The following is a 17,146-nucleotide window of genomic DNA, read 5'->3' on the forward strand; positions in this document are numbered from 1 at the left end:
CTCTCTCTCTCTCTCACACACACACTCTCTCTCACTCTATACTTTGAGGGTGGCGTATACGCGTGAGACGCACTAAAAACGGGGCTCCCTCTTGTGACAAAACCACGGTACCATTTTTCACTGCAGCGTGCATGAGAAATGTCCCGGCTCGGGCTGGCAAACGTGCGCGAGGGGTAGACGCACATTTAAAACGTGTCGTTCGGTTTTAAAGGCTTTGCAAAGATTTCCAGATGGGATTAGGCAGGACCATGGATGTGAGCAATATATGGACGTGTCTAGGCTCCGTGAGAAAGAATGTATCTGAAAAAAACCAAAAACGGCCAGCTACATGAAGACCTAAGATTTATTGAACAATAAAAAGAATACTGTGTTGTGTATATATATATATATATATATATATATATATATATATATATATATATATATATATATTGGAACATAAATCTACAGTACTTTTTTGTTGCACAATTGCATTTGTAGGTCTGGAACTTTATCTCCGTTTCTGTTTCTCTCGCTCTCTTCCTCCATCTTTCTGATTTTACGATTGTTCTGTTCATTATATGGAGAGACGGAGAAAAGTAAACAGCAGTAAATACCCACCTAATACACGCACGCTGGGAAAGAAACAGGCTGTTTGCTGCTAGTCTGAAAAGTTAGATGAGTATTTGACATACACAGCGAAAGAATGAAAGAGCTATCCTTACAATGAATGAATGATTATTCTGTAGTCTTCCGTCTTAACTTTAACTGTAAACTCTAAACTGTAGAATCCCAAATAATAAGCGTTATTATTATTACCTTGAGCAAAGTGTGAACGAGTTTTAGTGTAGTTCTTTAAAAATGCTGCCAACACCTGAGTGGCACGGAGGGATTTCGTATTGAGCCTTACGGCGCCTGGAACAAGAAAGCTTTTACGCATCTGCACTAACCGAGCCGCAAGGAGCCCGAATCCAAAATCTCTTCACCATCAGCGCTCTTCCTCAGATTAGCTCTTCCCTGTCACTCTGCCACGGAACAATCGCAAAAGCGTGTAAACGTTGCGTGGATTAAGGAGCGATTACGCACATCTGGCGTTTCCATGCTGTCATTTCTGCTGCAGTTCTTGCCGCTTCCACAAGGTGGTAGCAAGCCCCTGGAACCAGACGTTAACTCACACCCTAATCGCGTTAGTTCACAAATGACACACCTGTTGTACTTTTCTGCGTTTTGTTGGAAAAAGAAGAACGCTATTGCAAGAAAAACGATGAGAAAAATATCGTTACACGGCCTGAAAAATAACTATAGCAAATATACGTTAAAAATATATACAAATCTTAAACGTTTCACACATTAACATTACAACGTGTTTATTTTCCATTAACCATACTTCAATGTACATGTGACACATTTGTCATGCACAATATGTTAAACAAAGGTATAATTATAATTATGCACACATTACCATCCGAAAGTTTAGGTATAAACCATTCACAATGTTACAAGTTTAGTGCTTAGTGCTTAGGGAACACATGACTGCTGTTTAGTAGCATAACCATACCACTTTTGCAAGGGTTTCAAACTACAACAGCAGGTAAAGCTGATATACTCGCTGCCGATCAACTGCATAGATTATATAAATAAATGTGCATCCGGTTTGCTTAGTGACTGTGTAAATGCTCATTGCTCTACAGTCAGATAGGAGAGGGAACTGTGCAAAAACCAGGCAGTGCAGACTGTTTTATTTCAAATGGGCTATTGCTTTAAAATAAGCCAAAGCATGCCAAGTTACAACCCTAAGGTAGCAGCAATCGGTCCTCTGTGTAAGTGGTGATTACCGGGCTACGGTTGGCAGAAGAGAGGTGACTGCCTCTGAAAACGTTTACGCCTGGAAGTCGGCACTACCTGACTGGAAATACCGAAGTCACTAGAAGATGGAAAACTGTGGGTGGGTAGAGACTCTCCTAGAAACCAGGGTCGGGTTTCCCAAAAGCACAGCAAGACAGAGATCATCTCTGAGAGGTGGAGCGAACATTACAACAAACGCTCCCTCTCCTAGTTTAAATGAATTTAACGCTGTGATTCTTTTGGGAAACCGGGCCAGAAAGATTCTGCTGGACAATGAAGCCTGAAGAAAAGGTACAGATTAAAAACAGAAGCAGGCCAATGTTTAGTGGATCCATTGTTCTGCACAGACATGTACTGGTAAACGCAGTCGGTCGTGAAGCTAAATGTGATGAATACTATTGGAATCCTCATCCATCATGGTAGAGCTGGCGAATGCTACAGGCTCCGGCTGTTCCCTGAGACTTTGGAAGGGTGTCCGTCGTCAGACAAGTGCCAGCTGACACGCGCCGCTCAGCCATCAACCTGCAACAGTGCACGGATGTGGGGACCGGTCCATTTCTGACCTCAAAAAGGCAATCTTGCTCATCACAACTTGCCCACGTTAGGTGTTTGGTGGCGAGAGCGAGCGGGTCTGGTCCGCGGCCAGAGATGTGGCCGATCTTCCTTCCGGATCATCCGTTCCTTCCTCTCCTTCTTTGGACAAGCACGTCGGCACGTTCCCCACCTCCGTGTACGCCTCAGCCAAAGGCTGCTTGCACTCCTCCTCCATGCTGCAATCAGACAGTTCCACGTCGGATTCTCCCGGGACCGCGCAGACGTCGCTTGGGTTGGAGTCGTGGTTGGATCTCTCGGGCTCCTGGAACAAGCCAAAGTCAGATAGGTTCTTAGGAAAGCCCTTCCTGGCTTTCTCCTTGGTGGGTGTGATGGGCAGGGGCATGGCGATGCCATTGGGCAGGCCGCCAGGAGGCTCCTCCCCCGAGATGACCTCACACCTCCCCGGGAAGCACATCTGCTGCAGCGCTGCAGACCGCGGTACCAAATGCACCGGCTGCGAGGCGTTCGAGGAAGCTGAAGCCGGTTTAGGCCCGGGAACACCTGACTTGTTCACCTTCATCATCCGCAGCACCTCGTAGCGGAAGCTAGAGATATCCTGCTTCAGTTCCTGTGGAGCGAAAGGCAACTGTTGACCAAGCTGCGAGATGGGAATTCTGCCTGAGAACGTGTTTACACCCGAATGGGATCCATGTCAGTTTTCCCTTTTGTGCTCAACTAAAATCTCAACGCTCTTACAGTGGAATTTTGAGTTTACGAGGCAAACAGCTTTCTTAATGACTTACAAAAGTTTCTTTTTAGGGGAACGTCTCTCATTACCTTGAAGTTCTCCTCTGTGAGCCCCTCCTCCGTCTTGGCGTCTCGGATCATAGCTGCCACGTACCTTTTCACCAGGTTCCTCAACACCTCCTGCATGCAGAAGGTGACAGTGAAGGTAAACGCGGCAGCACAGCGACCGGGTCTACACTTGTGCCTTAGCTGCGGCCACGCGGGAGAAAGCTGCAGACCGGCCTGTGAGCGACGGGAGTGGCTTCCACTGACCTGATATTGGTGGCTGAGTCTGACTTTTTCAGCTGCTCTTCTCTGGAGTGAAAGAAATATATAAAAGGAAATGTCAGGAAAACTCCAGTAGGGCGTGGAACGGGGCATGTTAGTTGCATGTTCTTTCCATGGGGATGTCTGACAGTAGAACAGGGGGGTGCAGTAGCATTTAACCAGAAAGATTTCAGTGAAACTGAGATGGTCTGCTTTACAGCGTGCAGCCTGCATGGCCGTTATGTGGCCGGAGGCCGGTGGGGCTACGTTTTGGAGTTTGTTTGCCTCGCAGTTCTTCTTATTTTTGAGGAAAAAGCAAGAGAAAATCCAGCATGCAATTCACATTTACATGGTCTGGACGTTCATAAAGGTTTCTAAGGCTCCAGTGTTTGGTAATGTCATTAAAAACTTTAATTGTTTGCGGTTACATAAGAGTGCAGAGAACAAGGTTTATCTGTTCCCAGTGCTGACCCATATTGAATTACTCCAGCAGGTAACTCTCCTCACATACATCTCATCACTAATTAACCAGAAGGGCACCGCACAGAGAATTACATTCAGCCAGAGAATCCAAACCAGTCGCTCTCTGGAGTCAGTTCTACAGCTCACGGTAGCCGTGCGTGTAAAGTTCATTGCGAAAGTATTCGGTTTTAGGAAAGACAATATTTGTGGAAGACATGGAAACATCCTGAGCGAACTCACCCCTAGCACACAAAAAGACTCTGTCCTCTTCGACTTCCCCTTGAACATGTTTATCTTCATCCACGTGACGAGGTACCATATGGACTTGGGGCTGGGGACAATATTGAAAGGCGGTGGCAATGTGCCTCCTTCTTCGAAATAGCTCATCCACAATTTAGTCCTGGCGAATTTCCACTCAATGTCAGCGTGGTCCTATGGGAAACACCAGGCACGGAGGATGAATCAGGCTGCGATATGAACTCTCTCTCAAAACCACAAATAAATCCCGTGAATTACTGACTGAGGCCATCTGAAGCAGCACTTACGGCGATGTGCTGATAGGAGTTGTTCATCATGGCGATGAGCATGTTGAGGAGCACCACCAGGGAGATGACGTTGTACGTGCCGAACATGGTGGCTCCCACAAATTCGGTGAACTTATGATCCGGTTCCACATTGGTCACGTGCAGATTGATCAGCCCGAACACGGACCAGAACAAGGACTGCAAGGTCTCGAACAACCTGAAGGGCAGAGAAGGGGAAAAACAAACAAACCAAGACTTCGGAAACGTACGCGACTTTGCACTGCGGCAGACGGAGACGGACGGACCGATGTGGAGAAAGCGTCGATCCCCCGGTTGTGAGGGACGCTGCCGATACTGCCATCCATCTCGGAGCTGGTCGGGTCGTTAGCGATGACCGGTAGTAACAGACAGTGATGATTATTCTGTGTAAAATGTCATCAATGCTCACACTGTTTGGAGTAATACTGTAATGGGAAGTGAGTTTATCTGACCAAAGCGGTTCTGCAAACAAAGCTCTTCCATGTTTTCATAAGGACGGAAATGTGTGTGAACTGCCAAGATTAGGAAAAATGTGTGTGTGTGTGTGTGTGTGTCTAGATGTGTAAGTAGGTGACAAAGCAGGAATAGCAAAAGAGAGAAGAGAGTATGGGAGGAAAGAGGAGGTCAGAAACAGAAAACAAAGGCTGACTTCACTGCCTTTCACACACACACACACACACACACACACACACGCTCACACTCACACTCACACACACACTCACACACACACTCACACACACACACACTCTCACACACACACACACACTCACACACTCACACACACACACACTCTCACACACACACTCACACACACTCACACACACACACACACGCGTGCGTGTGCTCACGTGGAAAAGGCGTTGTTCTGCTTCTCGCAGCGGATGCCCTTGCAGCAGTTATGGTTCTCCGCTGGCGTCTCGTAGTAAAAGTAGAGCTGGTTGAGGCCGTTGGCAAAGGCCAACAGGACCAGGCAGTAGATAAAGAGGAACTTGAGGATGTCCAAGAGCATGCGGCCTAGCGAGATCTGGAGCGGGCCCAAATGCGAGTTGGCCGTGAACAGCGAGATGAGCCGCAGCGAGCTGAAGATGTTGGCGATGGCGAACACGGCCTCGGCCACCAGCGTCGGGTGCCACATCTCCCAGCTCTCCCTGGGTTTACTTCCACTGTACTGCACAAAAAAGGGAGAAGGTGAGGTTAATGATTACTCTGCTTCTTAGTAGTGGAACACGTCGTACGTAGCTGAAGTATAATTAACCATCAATTAGTATACAGTCTTGTAGTGACTAGGGAGGTACTTCTACCTGAGTGTAGCTTTTCAGTATACGTTTCCAGGACACCAGCCTTTCAGTATGTATGTTTTTGTACTCGGCACCTTGCAGTGGTGTTCTAAGGTGGCTGCTGTGATGAAGGTTACCTTGAAGTACGCGACCATCTTGAGGGAAATGGTCGCCAGGTACAGAGAGTTCATGACAAAGTCCATCAGATTCCACCAGTCGTGGATGTAGTCCTGAAACCCGCCGTCCCACATCTGCTTGATCTCTGTCCATATGAAACCTGTCGGAGCAGGCAACTGGGTCAGCACGCGCACAAGAGCTCTGCGTGTCGCCGGGGTTACGGTCGGAGCCCCGTCGCGGTCCGCCAGGTGTCTGCGTCTACGTCTACCTCGGCGCCATTTCCGAAAGAACAAAAGACGAGACGAAGCCGTTTGTACGCTGCTGAAAGCTCCAGGGCCGCCTAAGGAGCGAGCTCGAAGAAGAGCTCAGCAGAGCTGCGCTTCACACACGTAGAATTACAAAGCCATACATTTATTTTTACCCACGCAACAGCCTCTGTTTGAATCCCTGCGAACCACCCGCGTAATTCAGAGTTGTCTCAAATCTCAATTTAGCCTCTTAGCTGCCGAATCGGCGCGAGCAGAACACGAGAGGGCTCCGGTCCCCAGCCACGTGCCGAGAGCGAAGGCCGTACCTAGGACCCAGGGCAGGATCATCCACTCCACGACCGTGGGCGCAGGGCCCTGGCGCCGCGGGTCCGTGGAGACAACAAGCTGCGAGGCGAGCAGCAGGAGGAAGAGGAAGGTCAGGTAGGAGGCCGTGTGGCAGATGAACTTGATGAAGGGCTTGCGGATGAAGAGGCCGTAGCGGCTCTTGGGCGCCGCCAGGTAGCAGAGCGACAGGACGGGGAAGAGGAGGCCGATGAAGACGCACGTGACCAGCTTGCCGGCCCAGTGGCGGCGGCGCCAGCCGGGGAACTCGTCGTACCAGCGTGACGCCAGCAGCTGCTGGCAGTTGGGCTGAGCGACAAACTGAGCACCAAAGGACAACGCAGTGAGCATCGAACACAGCGGGAGGACTAGGACATGCCCTGGAACACAAGATCATCTACACGCCTGATATTCAAGCGTCTTTACCCTTTCACTGTTCATCGTCGAGCTATATAGTTCACAATCATCACATGCGGCAGTTTCAGTTGGTCTGCAAAAATAATCAAAATGAATTTTTATACTTATTTTGAGACACAGCCGACATAAAAAAAACCCTTACATGTGAATGTTTTCTCCTTCCTGTCTGTCTAAACTGACCACTCATGCACGGATACTATAGACCACTGATGTTACGGCCTGTGGATATGCTGAAATATACCGTATTCAGTTCTAATAAACGAGGCAGGCTGCATGCTTTGATTCGACGGCAGCTATGAACGCAGTCAGTGATCTCTGTGGGCCAGACATACTGGAGCGTGGCGTGGAGAGTGGCAGAGAAGCCCGCTGTCCGCTCGGCCCGTGTAATAGTGTTTATTAAGGCTGGCAATGCAGTGGTAATGGACTGGAGGCAGGAGGTCTGTCTGTCTACTCCGATTCCCTTCTGATTCATTTCACCCTTCTCAACCCTGCTGAGCCACCAGGATTACTGCTGACATTCTGTCTGAGTGCCCCCCCGCCCCCCCGGCTCCTTTTCCACATCAAATAGCAATTTCCAAGCGGCGAGCCCTAAACATGAACTGTAAAAATATATACGTCGCTCTTTTAACACCGTTATTTAGAACTTGTGTTTTTGAAGAGGAAATTGCAAGCACTCATCACATTTGTTCTCTATAGTCTCTTTTTTTCTCACTTTCTTCTCCCCCCTTGAGATTCGTTTTCTGGTCATTATGCGGGTGTCTGTGCTCCCAGCGGAAACGGCCGGGCTCCTAAACGAGTTACGCCCTGATGAATCCTCGTTAAGAGTCGGGCCGATCCTGCTCCGGTTGACGGGGTCAGCGCTGAGCTTTTAAGTGCGCACCGCCAGGCCTGTTTAAGTGGAGACGATTGTACAAAAGAATAAAAAAAAATGTAGCAGTGTCGCTCAGAACGGTCGGTTACGTCACTGGTTTGCAGAGTGAACAGGAGAAGAGTCCAGCGCTCCAGCCGTGACCACGACACCGATCTCCAGCTCCACTAACGGCGGGGTCTGTGCACCATTTAGCTTTTAAACACTGTTGTGAAATTAGAGCTGGCCAGTCAACGGCTGCTACAGCTGGCCCCCCCCCCCCACCCCCCCCACCCCGCAGGCTCCTCACTTCTTACGCTGACATCACGTCATCTGTTGTCCTTGCTTCACACAGGTCAGAGGTCAGGCAGATAGCACAAAAACCGACTGGTCACTTGCGTTCTTTAGAAATGACAGATGCATGACCCAACATGCTAAAACCACAATCCAGCAAGGAAAAGAACAAAATATTGCAGCGGGAATGACGAACACACTACACCGTATCACGCATGCTGATTAATTCTTAATGTTTTAATCCAATATCAGCAGCTGTCGTGAAAAGGTCACTTATGCTCAGCTCCTAAAACTGCAGGGATTATATGAGTAATCTGCTGTCTCATTCACTGGAAACAAACATCATTAGAGCCTCCAATCTCAAAATCGAATTATCATGCCGTGGGAGAGATTCGTCATAACGAGCAGTCTGCAGAGTAAATGAAACCTACCCTGTGGCTTTTATCATTTGCAAGAATGTTCTCAGTTTAGATGGCGTCATCCAATTAACAAATTCAATAATAAGATCAGTGTTGGAGCTAAAAAGGATTCTTACACGGCATGATCAAGACTGTCACCTGAACTGTATATTGCAATAAAAATTCAAGGACTTTTTCAGATACAAGATGAATCATACTGAAGAGAGCAAAAAAATAAATAAATAAAAATCTCTCTCTCACGCCCTCAAATATTTCTGCTACTTTTCATCTAAGATGGTAGCTATCTCTATCCCAAAGCCTCCATCCACATCTCTTTGCTAATCCTGGCATGTGGACGTACGCCCCCTTGGACAAAGGTCATACGGGGACAGTTCCAGGCACCACTCTTAGAAAACTGCATTACAAAAATAATGTGTGCAAAGTGTCTCCCCGAGACGTACGGGATCAACAGGAATGTGAAGGATGAATCCTTACAGTCCTACTGGATACCTCTCAGGATTAAAAGGACATTCTGCTTTTGTGGGACACAGCAAACAATGCAAGCAGACTGTTGTACAATTCGATCTTCCGCCTACTTTATGAATAGGGAAGACTGAAGACGTCATGGTCTACAACTAGAAGGGCTTACAAAAGAAATCTATAAAAGGAAACAAACAGAAAAACAGACGTTAAAACATACTCCATGAAAAGGAATGAGGCAATAAACCCGAGAAGCCCTGAAGCACGGCCACAGCGGTTTTCGGCACACACTACGGGAGAGGGCACATCTCACGGGACCCTGCACGTGTACAGGAATAAGTCAGAAAGCGCTGGCTGAAGGTGCCGTTGATCAAATGAAGAAAGCGCAGGGCAACTCGCTCTGGCTTCTCTGGCCTTCGGAGTACACGTAAACAAACTGTAGCCAGAGACTCCGGCCCTACGGGAGCACTCGGGAAAATGCCGTGTACAAATAACGCCCGCCCTGCGCAGCTACAGCCAACAGTCACTGGTGACACGAGGTTGCTCTTGAGAATCAAAAAGGAATGTTCTGACCGCACGCAAACATTTGAATGGCTCCTTTCACAAAGAAGCAAAACGCTGATCGATACGGGAGCTAGTATTTGACTAAAGGGACCGAGGTTATGCTGTTTTCCCCACCCTCTGTCTGCGCCCCCCCCCTTCTCCCCACAGCGTCGGCCTCACCTCCTTCTGCCGGTACTTGATGGCGAGTTTGAGGCGCGCCAGGTCCTTGCCGGACTCGTCCTGCAGCAGGCTGAGGTCGTCGCGGAAGTTGAGGATGAGCTGCAGCTCGCGCGACGAGCGCGTCTGGTCCAGCAGGTCCTTGGCGAAGCGCTTGCACTGCTGCGACAGCTCCTCGTACTCCGCCTTGAACTCATTCTCCACCTTGCTGAGCTCCTGCAGCTCCCAGCTCAGCTGGAAGGCGGTGAGGAAGGGGTCCTCGCTGGACAGTGCGATGAGCGAGGGGCTGGACAACGCCCGGTAGATGTTGAGGCGCGAGCGCGAGTGCCGCAGGCTGTCCACGTCGGAGCTGGACGCGCACTCCCCGCAGTTGCAGCGCACCTCGTGCGGCCGGGGCACTGACACGCCCTTCTGCACGAGGAGCTTTATGATCTCGTAGTTGTTGGTGTGGGCCGCAAGGATGATGGGTGTGATGTCGGGGGTGAAGTCAGAGAACTGCTTGTCCAGCAGGAGAGGGGGCACCTGGGAAACAACAAAACGGACAAACATCCGATAAATGTCCCACTGAGAAATTTGCAATGCTCTTTGCAAAACTATTACACATATGTAAAGATATTCAAGATTAATTGTACTTTTCAGCTTAATGGGAGATCTAGAATCCACTGCTGTGTAAGTCTTTACAAAAATAACTGAACCAAGTGTATCAGTGACCACATGTTATAGGTCAAACACTAAAAAGACAGTTACGGTAACATATGTCATGCGAACTCGGGGGCCACCAGGAAAACATAATCTCAGTGTATATATTGATTAAAAGGGCAAGTGGTAAATATTTCCTCATTTATCTAAACAATTTATGAAGGATTGTTAAAAACAGCCAAAGAACTCCGGTGCTGTCAGGAGAGGTCCTTCTATATACAAACTCTTAGCATAGGTTTCAGGAACGCCGGTAGTGTTCGGACACACGTTATTTCAAATGTCATTCGCGTGTGTCTAAAGTGCCATGCCCGTGAGTTTAAAATGTCTCGGCACCCTGTGGTTTCAGCAGTCAGAGCTCCAGCTCGGGTCTAAAAGATGTTCAGGAAGGTGAAAAGCTTGCCACAAAGTTATGTCGAGGTATTCCCACTCAGGATCTTTGGGTATTCCCACTTCGTTTTGCGGTGAAGGACATTTTAAATGTACTGTTAACTTTCTCAGTGGAGGAAGCCCACGAGATTTCTGCTTTCCCTGGAATATGATCAGCTCCAATAACAAAACCATATCCTTTATACCATTATAAAAGAAACCGAAAAACTGACCGTAGATAAAAACTGACCACAAAAAAAGGTCCATCAACACTGTTTGAGTAACTGGCTCTGATGTACTGAAGAGATTTTCATGTATGAGGACGCATCGTACACTGCAATGACAGTCCAATCGGGGCTCAAAAGCCAGCACATGTACTACCAATTTATCAAATTCAGCATCAGAAATTGGACAAGGATTGATGTGATATATATGCAGTAAGCCTAGAACATTCTGAATTTCTGTCAGAAGGTGTTCTGTTAAAGAAAACAGTTGGCAAAAAGATTCCTGTCCTCATAAGGGTTCAAAATTCACATAAGCTGATGGGATCCTTTATTTTGATAACAGCCTTCAAAGTTGGTGGAACGCCTAAAAGATAATGGTGATGTGTATGCAAAGTTCTGTGAATATAAATATGAAGAGAAAGAAGGGAGAGAATGAGAGGAACACCAGAAAGTGACAATGAATGAGAAAGAAGAAATGAGAAAATGAAAGCAAGCAAGCGTGTGTGTGCGCACGTTACAGAGCCCTAAGAAGGGTTTGCCAGAGTGGCAGTCATCAACACTGTGACATCCATGCTTCTCAGCTAAGCCTGTGGAACTCACTAGCGAGGGGAAGAGGGGGTGTGATCAGGAACAGTCACTGGGGAGTATGCCAGGCGGTGCACCATGCCCAAGATGCCAGGCTGATCTTGGGTACGATTAGCTAGCATGTCGGTGTGACGCAACAGCATAGCTTAAAAGAGAATGAAGCCACGTTGTAACATGGAGATGGCTGTAAACTGGATGATATGAGTGTTGTCAGTTTTAAATGGCCTAAAGAGAGAAGGGAGTATAATGCCATTAGAAGTACGCACACTGGCTAGAACCTCCCCGTTTATTCTCTCTGGGTGTGCAGGCATGGGGGCCTATTTTAGGACCACCATCCCAGATCACACCACAACTTCAACGCGAGAAATCCCATCGGATGTGTGACGGACGGCACCAGTGAGAATCGCGGTGCTTGGCACTGCAGAACCATCAAAGCAAACAATGCGCACCCAACGACGGACCCGTTCTCTCATAATCTATACACATGTTAATTTGGTCATTTGCATTTCAAAAGGGCAGCGAGAACAGGTACGCGAGGCAGAAAAGTGGGAGAGAGCTGAGGATGACCACGCTGTGGATTACGGCAGGGAGGCATCACATCTGCCATCCTTCCGAACAGCCAGTGGTTACGTCTTCTCATCCTCCCTGCCCCCCTTCCCAAGACTCACCCTCTCTACCGTATCACAGCCCGTTCCAGTGGAAGTTAGATGGCATCAGTTCAATAGCTGCTAATGGGAAGTGTGTGTGTGTGTGTGTGTGTTTAGGAGTGGGATGTGAATTCATCAAAATGAGGGTGGTCTTTAAGCCACTGTAGAGTTGAATTTGGAGAAACAACAGTCTGACAGCTGTGATTTGCACTGCCATTACTGAGTGTGGTTGTGTGTGGTTACTCAGGAAAGAAATGAACACACTTGGTAGTTTAGCTGATGTGTAACTGATAGGTGGTAGGCAGGCAGGGTTGTGGGTCAGGATCCAATGGGATTTATAATGGATGATCCAAAGCACTCTCTCAAATATAAATCACATGACAACATCCAGGAAACAATGCCAGGGTAACTGAGATCATGCGCAAAAAAATACCCTTTTTTAAAATTAAAAGGTGATAAAAGCACTTCAGTAATATTTTAAATCCATTTAAATACAATCACTAACAATATTTTATTTGTAAATCTGCATTTAAAAGAGGTTTTGTTACCTATAATAAACAATATTATGATGAGACATGACTAATAAAAAAAAGCAGAACATAAGGTTTTTAGCGTTTATATACTACTATCTATGAGAAAAGCTCATTAGTGCTTTAATAATCTGTGCTCGAGTGAAACAATTGCGTAAGGAGTCGTAAACGTAAGAGCCTCTACATGGCAGTCCGTGTGTGACCACGGTGCGTATCCGAAAGCTCTGACCTGTTTCTCCCCGCTGGGTTTCTTGTGGTTCAGGAGCAACTCCACGGCGCCCACCACCTCCTTGCGGATCGCATGCAGCAGCGCGTCTCCCACGTACGCGTTACAGCTGAGTAGCAGCTCGATGATGTCCAAGTTCTCATTCTCGATGGCGATCAGCAGCGCCGTGCGCCCCAGCGGGTCGACGCAGTTGATGTTGATCTTGAAGTAAATCTCAGCCTCCTCCAAGGCTTGCTTCACGCTGGCGTAGTCGCCCTTTTCCACGGCGCTCAGGTACGACTTCTCCTGGGCCGAGAGCTCCGACTCGGCGCGCACAATGCGCAACGGGATGCGGTCCCGGTAAGAGGAGTTGTTGGTTCGGCGGTAGTACAGCTGCGACATTGTGGCTAGCTCACCTCAAACATCTGGAGGGTGGAGGAGAGGAGGGGTACAGCCGAGATAAACACCCGTTAACTTCAGCTCACAATACGACAAACAGAACGGAGCACTAGGCACGGAAATGATATCCACCCATTCTGATGACTTTGTAATATAATTAGGTAGAGTGGCGACACCGGGGCTTGGCGCATCGCGTCTCTTCTGCTCGGAGAATGATGATAAAGTCCAGACGAAACTTTTAACATTTCATAGCCCTGGCTTACCACTGGTATATCGGCTACGCCTGTGAAATAATAAAAGGGTTACCAACACTTAGTCAAAAGATTAAGTTACTTTCGAAACAAATTCAGCGCGATAGACAGACAAACAGTTCGTCTCGGCCGAAACACGAAAAGACTGTCAGAATTACGCATGTATTGCGCATGGTTACTACACTGTAAAAGCTGGACGGATAAGATGAAACAAGCGCATCTTAACTTTCTGAGTTCGTAAAATGAAGCCCAACCTCGTCTCTAACGCAGAGAAGTTCACACGAAGTTCAGAGTGAGGAACATACCAGAGTAGACAGTAGTGGTTCATCCCGACACTAACCTACATCTCAAAGCGCCGTGGAGGCTCTAAATTTAGATCATCAGCACGCGGTAGGGTGCCTTAAACGACGCTAAACTCACCTAAACGATTTTGAATTTCACGGTCGCTTTTATTTCTATTACTTCTACGATGTAATGGATGTCGAAGAATTACGTATCAATATAATCCGACGCGCCATAATCATTTTGGAAAGGGTCTTAATTGTCTAACCGATGTCCCCAGTCGTCTCCCACAGCGTCGTCCGAGAGCTTAACATTTTCGACCAGCATGTCGATGTGAGATCAGTTGTTACATTTTATTGATGTAATTTGTCCTTCAGAGAATTTAACTGAAGTTTGAAGTAAATGTCTAGAAATAAAAGATGTTGTACTGTAGCAAACATTTCAGTTGTTTAGCTTTTAGAGTCAGACATTTTTAACCATTCGAATACACCCGAAGACAGCAGAAAACATCTATCATACACAGACTACATTCACCACCAGTTTTATGTTGCTGTCTGTTTATTGTTGGTATTTTTGTGTGGCTACTCGCTCTCAGACGAACAATATCATTGAAGAAACTAGTCACACTGCTGTGTCTGATATACTGTGCCAGTACCATGTCAGATAACTGTGAGAAGAGTTCACCAGTTGAATGGTCAGCAGTAACCCTGTGATCAGAAACAGACCGGTCAGCTAGAGCGTGACAAACGCTGCAGCGTAATAGATGGACTGCAATCTCTTTTTGTACACCTATAAAATGCACCTAGAAGACAGTGTATCAAAAGTGGTCAGCAGTTGTAGTAGGAAGGTCAGCACTTCTAATAAAGTGTGCAGCGTGTTACTGTACACAGAATATATGATTAGATCATCGAGATCAGGTCTAAATGGAGTGAGAGCTGAACACTTGTTGCACATGTAGGGCATATGTAAGATGTTGTCACAGCCACAAGCTAATAGCTTGTTGTTGTCGTTGTTGTTTTTTAAGTGCACTTTTACAGATTTAAAAAAAGAGGCCCAGTGGAGAGACCTTTAGAGTTCTGATTCAGAAACAACAACAGCTGTGCATGGTGGCAAATGTCAGTGAGTGATTCACCAGTCACTGACATACTAGTCCGTTAGACCTCTTAGTGCTCATTCTCCATGCAAACCCTGTGCCTTCATCTTAAACATGAACTCCAAGCTCTTTAGACAGAGCTGCGTCAGAGGATGACATGGAGTTAGACAGGTGACATTTTGCATCGAAAATGCCAAGCAAATTAAAACATCTTGAAGTGGGGATTTGATTTGATGAAGCTGCCAAAGCTACTGTTCCTGCAAAAACCGTACCAGCATTCTTCTTGGTATAGTGAACAATATGTCTGTAAATCAACAGGTTAGAGAAGACAGCTGGTGTTCCAACATTACAACTGACAAAATAATTTTTTGGTCTTTCCTGATCAAAGACAAAAGAAAAGCATTAACTTGTATGTTCTAAGATCATTTCAAGAATGCTTGCAAACGTTTTTTTTTTTTAAACTAAGAAACATTTTCCCAGTACCACAAACACTGCTTAGAACTCTTTGTACACTAAATTGAACATATTCATGCTCTTTTAATTAAAAAATCCTAATCTCATTATACCTATTGAAGTGTCCCTTGATTTGAAATCTAATCACAACATTTTTCATGATGTGATCCTGCAACATCTGTGGCGCATCTTATCGGGATCATGTAAGCCCTTGCCGCAGGAGGAGAGGAGATTCCACCGTGTCCTGTGTGCAGACCCCTTCTGGGAAAGTGCGTGCATGTCACTCCCTGACAAGCCAGCGAGGTGGGCTTCAGTTTGGACAGCTGAGTGCATTCTGTGGGAAAATCCGGAGTACGAGGCAGCACGTGTCCACTGCGTGCCTCAGCCGGACCACACAGGAACTCACAGGAATACAGAATAAAACATCAAATAAATCAAAGTTTTAAGGGTGTGATGTGCAGGCCTCACTAGTCTCCTTTCACTTCATGTGCTCACAAAAAATATATAGAAACTGCATATAGAAACACAGGATCCTGAGGGCAAATATTAAAAAAAAAAATTTCCATCTTTCCTGTCACGGTTATTCAATCTGTTCTTTCAAGGGGTGCGATATATGTTTGTAATATCCGAACTAGGGCTGTCAGCATTTGACAATAAGAAAAAAAAGGAAGGCTACCGGTTCTGTTGTAGGAGTGAAGTATTACAGCGTTGTAGGAGCAAGACTGAGACGTGCATGAGTAACTGAGCACTGAGGTCACTGCCAGAGTTAAAAAAGAACATTGTTAAGTGGTCCTGAATAAGGTGTGCTGGAGTCAAGCACCATATTAAAGATGTGGTCATTCATGGTTAATCCACTATTTTGTGATTATGTGGGATTATGAAATGTAATTGCTGGACTACCCTAATCTGGATATTTATCAGAGAATGCTATTAAAGCTATTATAAAAAGATTACAAAATGACACTGCATATGCGTGGCTGATTATTTTTAATGAGATATTTTTCTTGTAAATAATACAACAGTACAATATTTTCTTATAGATGTGTATGTGAGATTTTAGACATTAGTGAATTATGCATGTGCTGTATACGTAATTCATAGGAGGGAGGAATAGGGGATATGTTTATTATTTCAAGTCCACATTATTCATTAGTTCAGAAAACGGAAATTAGGGGTCATCTTGTCTCATGGGAGAATGTTGAGAGTGTTGCAAGAGATGGACTGTGCTATCACTGACCACTAAGGCTGTACTGTGTATAAAGTATAAAGTCACATATTTGTAAAGATGAACATGTAAAAATAGTATTATTGTAGACTGATTAGCAGTAAATGCACACTTTTAATAAAAAGAATAGAGGTGCTCTCTTAGTAAAATCTTGACAATCTGTGTATTTTCCTTGTCATGTGACAGAAAGTTGAATCACAATGTCTTAACCTGGAATCGATTTAGTTATATTTTATACTTGTTTTATTTCTTTTTCAAAGCACAGTTTGGAAAGGGTTGAGTGGAAAATTGCTTCATTCTCTCTGATTTAAGGGCTTCCCTGGAGTGCTGGTGTGTCAAGTCTCTATATCTCGGCAGCTCTCAGGGTGACACTCACCCTACCGCATTCTACGGTAAACCCTCCACTACAGAGTCACTGAAGACATAACAGCGCTAGCTGGGTCTGTACACAACCATGACTCCACCCTTGTAACATCAGCCCATGAGGAAGTAGGTGAAATCACAAATCGAGTCCATACAACGCCAAGAGCAGGACATTAACTAGTACACTCTCATTATCCAGGGGACCCTGGAGCCCATAACACAGACCCCAACCATGCAGGGTGAAGCAG

The 17,146-nt window shown here is 46.3% G+C and overlaps 1 protein-coding gene across 2 annotated transcripts; it reads right to left on the reverse strand.

Annotated features, from left to right (window-relative positions):
- Positions 1-1,350: 1,350 nt before the first annotated feature.
- Positions 1,351-13,812, reverse strand: trpc4b (transient receptor potential cation channel, subfamily C, member 4b). Of its 2 annotated transcripts, none has more exons than XM_035534212.1 (11): positions 13,737-13,812; positions 12,857-13,514; positions 9,580-10,098; positions 6,405-6,741; positions 5,851-5,990; positions 5,285-5,604; positions 4,419-4,614; positions 4,114-4,305; positions 3,418-3,459; positions 3,196-3,285; positions 1,351-2,986 (listed from the first exon to the last, which is right to left on the reverse strand). In XM_035534212.1, exons 2-11 carry the CDS (start codon positions 13,232-13,234, stop codon positions 2,426-2,428), a joined length of 2,775 nt encoding a protein of 924 aa, XP_035390105.1. In that variant the 5' UTR covers positions 13,235-13,514; positions 13,737-13,812; the 3' UTR covers positions 1,351-2,425. The 2 variants fall into 2 exon arrangements, with proteins under 2 accessions (XP_035390105.1, XP_035390106.1); XM_035534213.1 differs by lacking the exon at positions 13,737-13,812 and having other exon boundaries at positions 12,857-13,257; positions 13,364-13,596.
- Between the last annotated feature and the right edge of the window lie 3,334 nt (positions 13,813-17,146).

Source organism: Electrophorus electricus, chromosome 15 (assembly GCF_013358815.1).
Source record: "Electrophorus electricus isolate fEleEle1 chromosome 15, fEleEle1.pri, whole genome shotgun sequence".
NCBI lineage: Eukaryota > Metazoa > Chordata > Actinopteri > Gymnotiformes > Gymnotidae > Electrophorus > Electrophorus electricus.